Source organism: Henckelia pumila, chromosome 2 (assembly GCF_033568475.1).
Source record: "Henckelia pumila isolate YLH828 chromosome 2, ASM3356847v2, whole genome shotgun sequence".
NCBI lineage: Eukaryota > Viridiplantae > Streptophyta > Magnoliopsida > Lamiales > Gesneriaceae > Henckelia > Henckelia pumila.
The window spans coordinates 95,661,109-95,671,053 of NC_133121.1; the positions used below are offsets into that span (position 1 = coordinate 95,661,109).

Sequence of the window (9,945 nt, forward strand, 5' to 3'; positions counted from 1 at the left end):
AATTTGTTCTCAAGATACTATATTTCAACATGTGATCTGAAAGGTCAAAAATGGGTACATTAATGATTGAAGTGATGAAAAAATGTGATCAAAATCTTGGATTACAAAGAATTTACATCAATGAGTTGAACTTGAGCGTGGACCAAATCTCCAAGTGTTATATCTGGTAGTCTGCTACTGTTACAAAACATCAGATCTTCCAAGAAGCTCAAATATATATCTCTATTATACTACAGCCTAGCTACACTCTATATGCAAAGGTTTTCTCGTGTTTCTGCGAAAATCAGGGGAACTCATGAAGGTTGAGAGGCGCTGTGTGGAGTGTTATTCGAGCTATACAATGTAACTCAACATGGCGCGCCTTGGGAAAGAATAAGACTTTATTGAAATTGACTAGATCGATCTATGTCCCTGAAACATATTCCTTCTCTAGTACACTGAACACGACTTTGAGTCGCTCCTGAAGATTTAGAGTAATGTTCTTAGTGATTCTTTTTCGATGTTTGGTGTCTTTTAACCATGCGATTCCGAAATGTACTTGAACACTACAACCTACAGATCTTGAAGGTAAATCCTCAATCTGATATCTCAAGTGAAGCTGCAGTTGATTATCATTTATGAGTCAAAAGACTGCAGAAAAGGAGAGTGAGATTATGCGAGTGTGACAACTGACAAGTGGCAGGGTACTAACCGTAAAATAGTCACCAAGTGGTACTCCGTGGAGGGTCATGACCTCTTCTATGAGCCAACCGTTTTTACCCGAAAGACGGGACTTTTGCTGAGTACTGGTCACTTCTCCTCTGTAATGGGATATACGCTTGTCAAATTTGTAATAAAGTTGTCTCTGATAAACATCGGGTTTTTCAGATTCCCATGGGCTGTGAGAATAGTTTAGGCATCCAGCTCTTTCCATAACCCTTCGATCAATCTCACTCCCTCTGAATAACTCCATAGAAAAACTAGTCTGAGAGTAACAAATCAGAAGTATTCAAGTTATTCACGCGAAAATGACACCAAAAGCAAACAACCCAAGACAAACATGCAGAGGACAGATGGTACAAAGACGAAAAATGAGAAATAAGCAGTCATCCACAACCAAAAGCCAATAAATTTGTGTGAAGAGTGGTTTGTGAGAATCTTTTGGGGCTAGACAGGTACTTACAGGTACAGACAAGATGGAACAGTAGATAACCGACATGTTAACGTCCTCAATTCCAAGAAAGGACCCAGTCTCCTCGGTTTGAAGGCTTTTGGCCTCAACTTCTTCCTCAGCAGCAGGGAGATTTTTGACAATGGACTCCTCTTCAGTTGTCTGAACACTGCTTGCTTCAGATTCTTCCTCGACTATTTTTACCTTCTGCTCAGGAGTCAAGGCTCTTGCCCTCCACAGAGCCATTATTGTTCTGTATAATACACATTTACAAGACATTTCTTTAAAAACATACAGTCGAGTAGAAACAATTAAAGAAACTTATTTAAGTCATGTGATCAAAACCTTGGAAGCAATATATGTTGTTGTAAAACATCCATATACAAAATTGAAAAGGTATACCAGGAAATCGACACCTCATTCCACCTTTTACCAAAATTGCCAAAACTTATAACTTCAATTAATCAAATTTTAGGCATCATTACATAGAGGAACAACAAGACTAGCAGATAACTACTAAGTTGAAGACAAATAGACCAAAAATTGGGGTACAAACAAGGCTCACATGTAGACCAGTGCAAAAATTCATCAAGGATGAAACAAAATGGCCAATAGTATGAAAGAACTCTAGAGAAGATGGGACAAACCAAATTTCTAATAGTTCATAAAAACATTTAACTCACAAGTAAAACTTGAAAATTACCTATTTGCCATATTGAAAGCCACAAAAGAGTGAAAATGAAACTTCAGCCTGCCTTCTGCATCATGTGACCTTGCTCCATGTCGTGCATCAAAACCCCTTCCAAGCCTTAGTGTCATGACTACAACAGGACTGCCCATTGATGACAAAGTAGGAGGAATGATTTTAATGTCTTCTATATCTTCCCAGAGAAAGAAGAACTTTGTCTTATGACCAAATAAATCAGCATGGAACCCAACTATTCTTGCTGACAGAAACAGACGGCCCTGCCACAGGGGCAATAAAATCAGTTTCCAAGACTCATAAATAATACATGAACAAGAAACTAGGCTCCAAACATCATCACTCCAAGCCTTGGGAAGTGCTTATTTTTGCAAATACAGTAAGTTGGGAGGAAAAGGAAGGAAACCAACTAAATGGAAAGTCACCAACAGTATGTGAATGAAGAGAATAGCTTCAATAGGTATGTAGCAGAAAATGTCACACAATAAAATGGAGGGAAAAAAAGAAGAGAAAAAAAAACAAATAAAACAACAAATTAAGTACCTGGAGAGGCATTTTACGTTTCAAGTGGCACGAAAAGTCATTGATGAGAAATTCCTCTGGAGGAAGCCCAAAGAGCTTCTGGAAAGCTGAATTGGTTTGAGGAGAACGCAATTTAATCTGTAAACATTCCATGGACCATGTCAAATAGCCAGATAGAACAGAGATTAAAAAAAACTGAGACCCAACTCATAGAAGGAATCTAGGAGCTGAAAAGGAGACCCCATACCTTCTTTCCCACCTCCTTTTCCATCTTAGTTATATAATCTCTGAAACCATTGCTACCCCTGGTATTGTTCAAGAAAATTCTTAAATGCAACTTTGACTGGCATGCCTGAGCCAATTTTCCTTCAAGAGGAAGCCATATATCAGACAAGTCTGAAATATTAGATTTTAAGAAATTAATTTCAGTGTGTCCAAGAGATGTGGCTTCGTCAAAAGGCCCATCAAAATCAAAAACTTCCACATCCAGCACAGATGGAGGCTCTTCCATTGCATCAAATTCAAAAATTTCTGCAAGGGAACATCAATTTCAATGAATTGATTAATCCAACATGGATTTCTCAGAGAAAAACAGGAAAAGATAAAATTATCGCTCATTTTGGCTAGATACAATAGAAACAAAAAAATTAAATATCATACCATTCCAAAGACTATCGGATTTCTGGAACTTGATAGAGCTGGTCTTTGTTTTACCATTGCAAGTAAACACCACATAAGGGTCAGAGAATCCACTTGAGTCAACTGCCGCCAAATTTCTTCCTTCAATTAAGGCAATTGTGAGCAACCAACCATCTCCCTGTGCTTTGATTCCATGATCGGTGCCTGTTATCAGCATTAACCAAATAAACAATATTAACCCTGTGAAAATTTGTTCAACGCCTTTATTTGACACACAGTCCTAACTTTGAAATTGAAGTCATGAAATATGAAAGATATAACAAAACTAGTAGTGTCAAACTAGAATCACATAACTACATGCAGAATGTGTTTATTATGTACATGGACATACTTTTGTATGCATCAACATATGTGATGTGAGCAGTGAGACCAGGTCCATCTCACGGGAATGGTGTCCCTCTCTAGGTGAAAAAATATAATATATTAGATTTACCTTTTTGAACTCGGGCCTGCATAAATCGAGAAATCAACTCCAGTACCCGTTTCCCTTGCAGAACAAGTACCCCACACACAATCAATTCACCAATAGAATCAGGCATGTCTAAACCAACAAATTCAAGACCCTGAATTGTGTTGGGCATGGCCAGCCATACATGCACTAGAACATAAAACCCCATGAGAATTGTTGAAATGACTGTAAAATTAGAGAAATACTGCGCCGCTAATTTCCAATCTGACGGACGTTCCACCTGAAGAGATGCTAACAGCTGATCTTTCTCCGAACCAATACCTTTGAGATCAACAGGATTTACATTCTGTGATAACAACTTTTCATACTGATCAAAGCTTTCCTTGATACCTTGTTTTGCTCCACCTTCGATCATACTTTTCATCATGGTGCTCTGCAAAAAGTTCATTCTCCAAGAGACGACAAGTTTAGAAGACAGTTCACCTGATGGCTGCTCAGGCCCTTGAGTAATACAGTAAAGTATTTCTGCCCTGAAAGTTTTCCCGTATGGTGCATCCGGAGTGCTTACACTGGATAAAACAGCAAAAGTTTTCCCATCTGCTTTCAAATATGTTTGCTCCTCTGTAGTTTTTAAAGCTTTTATCAATTTACTCGCAGCCTTGGTATACGAAACCACTCTTTTCAAAATCGCATCACCATTTTCAAATTTCCAGGGGCCTATTTGCAAATCCGTTGATCCTTGTATGTCCATTACACCTTTCAAATGATTTGAGTCGGGTGAAAAGAGCAATAGGTTTAATTCTCGTGGAGTTATCCCATACAACTGGTCTAAAACTATCCCTCCCGGTAAACTACTTGGAATCTCATCACCTTGTTCTCTCATCTCCATTGTTTTCATTGCTTCTTCAAAATCAACTGATGAGGATTGCTCGTCTGTCTTGTCCTCCAAACCCAGTGCATTTAAACTTTCAGGTAAATCTGATATATCAGACGTATCATTAGAACTTACGGACACTGAATCCACATTCTTGTTAAAAATTTGTGCAATTCGACCAGCAAATGTTGGTGCATGTGATTTTTCCTCCTTAGAAGGGGCTTCTTCTTCTGATCTCATAGGAGAAGATGACCTTAAAGGAGAAGATCTTGATGGTAAATCTGATGTCATATCAGCAGACTTTCTTGGATTTACAGGATCAGTGATAGGTGGCAGGTCTGGCAGTGTGTTATTTTGAGAGAAACATATGGTGAGAAGAATTTCACCTGTTAAAATGCAAGAGGAGTTACCATAGGAGAACTAACCTTCCCAGTAACAGAAATTATCTGAAATGCCATCTATAAACATACTCAACCCGATGTGAAACATGGGCCCTTCCTTCCCTTTCTTTCATTCAATAAAACATGCATGCACAGAACACACACGATAAAAAACAAATCCAAGAAATTAACACAATAAGAAAAACAGGAAACCAAAAACACTGCTTTCCCTGGACATGCTCAAGGCATCAAAAGTCAGAAATAAATCACCATGAATCATCAAGACTAACCGGAAATCTTTAATCAAAATTCCTAAACATAGAAACTCGTAAATTCACATATTCGGTATCCCCTCTTGAGTGTTCAAGAAAGTTAACACGGTCTAAAGGAAAAGAAGTAAAGATTACAAGCCTCACCGCAGTCCTTATTCTTGGTCTTTTTATTCTTCGGCCGCAATGTATACCAAGAAGTACCCAGAGAAATGTCCTTGGCTTCAAAAACTTGAGAAATGGGAACTTTGACTTTTCCAATAAAATCGTCATTGAAGTACTTATCTTCGTCTAAAACTGAAATCACAAGCTTTTCTTTCAAGTCGTCAACTTTAAACGTAAATTCCTCACACCATGATGGGTTCAAGCACTTCTTTAAAACTTTAGTCCTGAACTTTTGCCTTCCCAACTGTAGTTTCACGTATGGATCACTCGATCCATTTGGGTCCAATGCCCGTATATTTCTTGCTTCAATTACTCTTACTAAAAGCTTCATGTTTGGGAAAATTCTCCGTTCATCAAACAGACAATGATGGCAGTCTTGAGTAAGTAACAAAAATATAATCCAATAATGCAATTCTCCAATGAAGTTATGGAGACGAGAGAATTCGAGACTCAATGCAACCCATTTATTCCACAAAATCAGAAAAATAAATCCAATCGCATTTTTTAAAAATTCCCCGTTCAAGAAACAGAAGCTTTGAGAAGATAACAAAAGAGCATCCAGAAAATCAAAAGCATGAACTGCGAATTGGGATCAGAATATGAAACGGGAAATGGCGAAAAACAAATTCTTGATGAAACTGCAAATCAATATTTGAAAAAAAAAAAAAAACAAAACAAAACAAAACAAACAAAACAAAACAAAACACGAACAGAGGCGGTTATGGAATTTATTCAAGAAAAAACGTAAAATCTAAGATGGAATTTGGAAAGATGATGTATCTGGAAAAAGATTATTATATATTATTATAAAACCCCCAGAAAAATAGAATTTTGAATTATGGGCAACTATTGGTATAATAAATAATTCAGTTCTGTTTCTTTGATGATGGAGAAAAGGGGGAAATGCAGTTGAAATAACAAAACGAAAAAAAGATTGGGATGCTGACTTTTTCTTATGCCTTTGTTATTCAATTTGAGCTGCGCGTATGTTTTTGGACTAATTGACTTCTCAGACTCACAATAATTATAATTATATTAATTAATTACTAAGACAAATCTTCTAGTGTATTACATTTTTTATTAAGGATAATTAGTATTATTATTCGGTCAGATTTCATGCAAACCCAATTCATGGTTTTTATATTCAAAAGCGCCTTGTAATTCATCCTAATCGTTTTGTTTTATGATAACGTGTGACATTAAAAAAATAATGAATTATAATACTATAGGGTTTTATTTAATAATATAGTATAAATATATTATCAAATATTTTAACGCTGTTATCAATATAATCCTATTAATCGAAGTAAATGTTATTTCTACACTTGAAACGAATATATGTGATTTTTTTTATGACATGAATTTTTTTTTTATGACTTGAAAATTCGTAGCCGCTACTTTTCGGTGCGCACTGGGTAAATTAAACCATAATAGGCAAATTATGTGCGTCAAATTAGTTCAAAAAAATGTTGGTAAGGAGAATTGAATTACTGACCTCTGATCAAGAGTTCATATATCCCACCAATTTGAACACTTATTGAGCGCAATATTTGTAATATTTTTGATTTGATTATTAGGTGATGGATTACACTTTTATCTAATAACATGAATAATATTTGTAGATAATATTTATTATAAGTTAATTACGTAGTGGTCATTTTCACCGTCATAATAAAGAAATGCTTATAAATATAGTAACAAAACATAAATCCAACATGGCATTTAATCTAATCCAACCAATTTCTTTCCTTTAAAAGCTGTGTTCTCATGTAGAAAATAAATAAATGTTTTATCAGTTTTTGTATATTAAAATATATATATATATATATATATATATATATATATATATATATATATAAATATAACCTCATACACACTCTATAAATATATTAATACGATTGTAACCCATTTTATCGAATACAAAATAAATTTTCATCAAATTTCATGCATGTACTTCAGAATCAATCGGTAGAAATGGATATAAATCACTTGATTTTTTATGTTTTATTTTTTTAGTGTCATGTTGCAAAAAATTATGACATTTTAAATGTAAAAACAATTTTATTTTTATGAATGTCAATTTTTATATGAATAGGTCTCAAGTGAGATGAGTTAATCCGACAATGAAAGGTAATAATTTCAGCATAAAAAGTAAAAAAAAAATAAAATTAGTCAGTTAGATCTAACAAGAGTTCTGATTCACGAAATTGATTCATGGAACCGTCTCATTGAAATTTTTGCGTCTTCATAAGCATTCAAACAAAAAATGTGAATTACATATTGTTTGAAATATTAAAAGCGTATAAATCTAAAATTATAAAATTAAGATTATTTTAATTTCTTTTTAAAAATAAACAAGAAATTAAGTATCTGATGTTACCCAAGAAAATTAGGTAGCCCGGTCACTCAACTTAGACATAAAAGAGCTCTTACTCATCCGGAAAATTGCCCACCCTATCTACCCAATTTTCCCGAGTAACATCAGTTTCTATTTAATTTTTTTATAAGAGATTATCAACTATTTATGATTCGACATGCGAGTTTATGCAGTTTAGTTTAGTGGTTTACGTCAAGACTCAAGGCACCCGGTCTATTTTGCCTAGAATTAATAAAATAATTAGTCGCGGTGACACACATAATACGTGCACATAAAATAAATGATACGATTTTGTTATGCTTATAATCATAGCAGTAAAATTCATGATATAATATTATCCACATTCTCCAAAATATAAACATAAATTGATAGTTTTTACATTTAAAATATGACGCACCAATATACCAAATACAAATATTATATTATCACTCTCTCAAGTTTATTATAATAGTAAGAGATATAATTTAAAATTAATGAAATATATATAAAATACAACCATTTATAAGTTGCATTTTCTGACTATATTTTTTAAGAAAATAAGATGCGTAACAAATAGTAATTTAGTTTCGTTTATATTATATTAGTAAAATGGTATTAATTTCCCATTTGTTATTTTATTTTAATGCACAAAATAAATTAGTTTTTGTGAAATATTTTGTTAACATTTTACATTTATCTATTTATTTAATTTCCCATTTGTTATTTTATTTTAATGAACAAAATAAATTAGTTTTTGTGAAATATTTTGTTAACATTTTACATTTATCTATTTATTTTAACATTGTATCCAAAAAATATTTTGAAGAAAAATAGTATAATTATACTTTGGATATAAAAATTTTTATGGTTTTCTCTTAAGGTTCCCTGGGATATGTCGATGCCACCCTAAGGGTACCCTCAGGGTGGCATGTCAGTTTATTATTGGTCACTCATGTGGGACCCACACATGGGTCCCACAAAAGTGGCCAATAAAAAACTGACACGATGCTACCCTGAGTGTACCCTCAGGGTAGCATCGAATTATCCGGTTTCCTGATTATGGTTTTAGAATTGCATATTTATTTTATTTGTGAACCGTATAATCCACATTAACCTTATATTAGATATTTATTTATAAAATAAAATGCGAGTTAGACAAAATGTTAGACGATTAAGGTTTTCGATCGAGCCAAATAACAAAAAAAACCAAATTATATCGAACTAATTTTAAAGTAACTAAATTAATACACATGGTTGTCTTTCGCACATGTTATCTATCGTGGTTTATCTAATTAGCATTGTAGAAGATTTGTTGAAGATTGAGAGAAGACCGATTATAGAAATATAATTTGTATATATAAATATATGTGTCATAGTTAGGAAAGATATATTCTCTCTTTTTATCTTTGTTAATATCTCCTATATATACTTGTAATCATGAAGAAAAATAAAAGTATTCTGATTATCAAAAACTTAGGCTCTTTAATAATTTACATGGTATCAAAGCCAGGTTTTCTGCACTAAACCCTTGCACGAAAGCAATGACGTCTCAACCTCCTCAATCAATTATCATTCAACAAGACAAAGCTGCCTTCCCAACCAGTGTTATTTTGGATGAATCTAATTACTCGTTGTGGTTGCAGCTTATGGACATGCGAATTGGAGCTCGAAACAAAGGAGGATATCTTACCGGAACTGAAAAGAAACCAGCTGCAGATGATCCCAAGCACTCGATCTGGATCACCAAAAATCAGAAAGTGAAAAGTTGGCTCATTGATTTCATGAGTCCTTCCCTGATGCAACGATTTATTCGCCTTCCAACAGCCAAAGAAGTCTGGGAAGTCGTATAAAAAACGTTCTATGATGGATCGGATGAGACTCGATTGTTTGAACTGAATCAAAAATATTTTTCTATCCGACAAGATGGTAGACCTCTGTCCACTTATTTCTCTGAACTAATTTCCATATTTCAAGAAATTGATCACAGGTCTAACTCTCAAGAAAACACGGTCAATGGAGTAGTAGAATTACACTCTACCATGGCCAGACTTAGAGTTCATATTTTCCTGAGTGAACTGGATCCAGAGTTCGATCAAGTTCGTGGGGAAATTTTGCGCAAAGATCCTAAACTTGACTTGGAAAGCACCTATGCTTATGTTAGGCGTGAATTTTCAACAGAGACAAACCATGAGAGCATCGTATCCAGTTCCGGAACATACATCATTAACAATACAACCAGCACGTCAATACAACCATGGGTCTACAAGAAATCGACGAATTCCACAAACAGAAAAAGTGACTACCTATACTTGTGATCATTGTGGGGAAGGTGGACACTCAAAACAACGCTGCTATGAACTTATTGGATATCCGGACTGGTGGGATTTCTCAAAGAAACCATGGAAAAAAGCTACTGGC

The 9,945-nt window shown here is 34.3% G+C and overlaps 1 protein-coding gene across 2 annotated transcripts; it reads right to left on the minus strand.

Moving 5' to 3' along the window:
- Positions 1–8: 8 nt before the first annotated feature.
- On the minus strand, positions 9–6,062 carry LOC140879643 (C2 and GRAM domain-containing protein At1g03370-like). Of its 2 annotated transcripts, XM_073283448.1 has the most exons (10): positions 5,154–5,421; positions 4,783–4,864; positions 3,508–4,695; positions 3,036–3,218; positions 2,623–2,906; positions 2,397–2,513; positions 1,854–2,116; positions 1,163–1,403; positions 692–964; positions 9–598 (listed from the first exon to the last, which is right to left on the minus strand). In XM_073283448.1, the coding sequence occupies exons 1-10, from the start codon at positions 5,277–5,279 to the stop codon at positions 404–406; spliced, it is 2,952 nt and encodes a 983-aa protein (XP_073139549.1). In that variant the 5' UTR covers positions 5,280–5,421; the 3' UTR covers positions 9–403. The 2 variants fall into 2 exon arrangements, with proteins under 2 accessions (XP_073139549.1, XP_073139548.1); XM_073283447.1 differs by lacking the exon at positions 4,783–4,864 and having other exon boundaries at positions 3,508–4,743; positions 5,154–6,062.
- Positions 6,063–9,945: the final 3,883 nt, after the last annotated feature.

Excerpts from the sequence above, each read along its gene's own strand:
- LOC140879643 (XM_073283447.1), bottom strand. The coding sequence starts at position 5,502 with ATGAAGCTTTTAGTAAGAGTAATTGAAGCAAGAAATATACGGGCATTG. Across the intron at positions 2,514-2,622 it reads AAAAGGAGGTGGGAAAGAAG|ATTAAATTGCGTTCTCCTCA; the intron begins GTATGGGGTCTC and ends GAATGTTTACAG. Across the intron at positions 965-1,162 it reads GTTCCATCTTGTCTGTACCT|ACTAGTTTTTCTATGGAGTT; the intron begins GTAAGTACCTGT and ends TGTTACTCTCAG.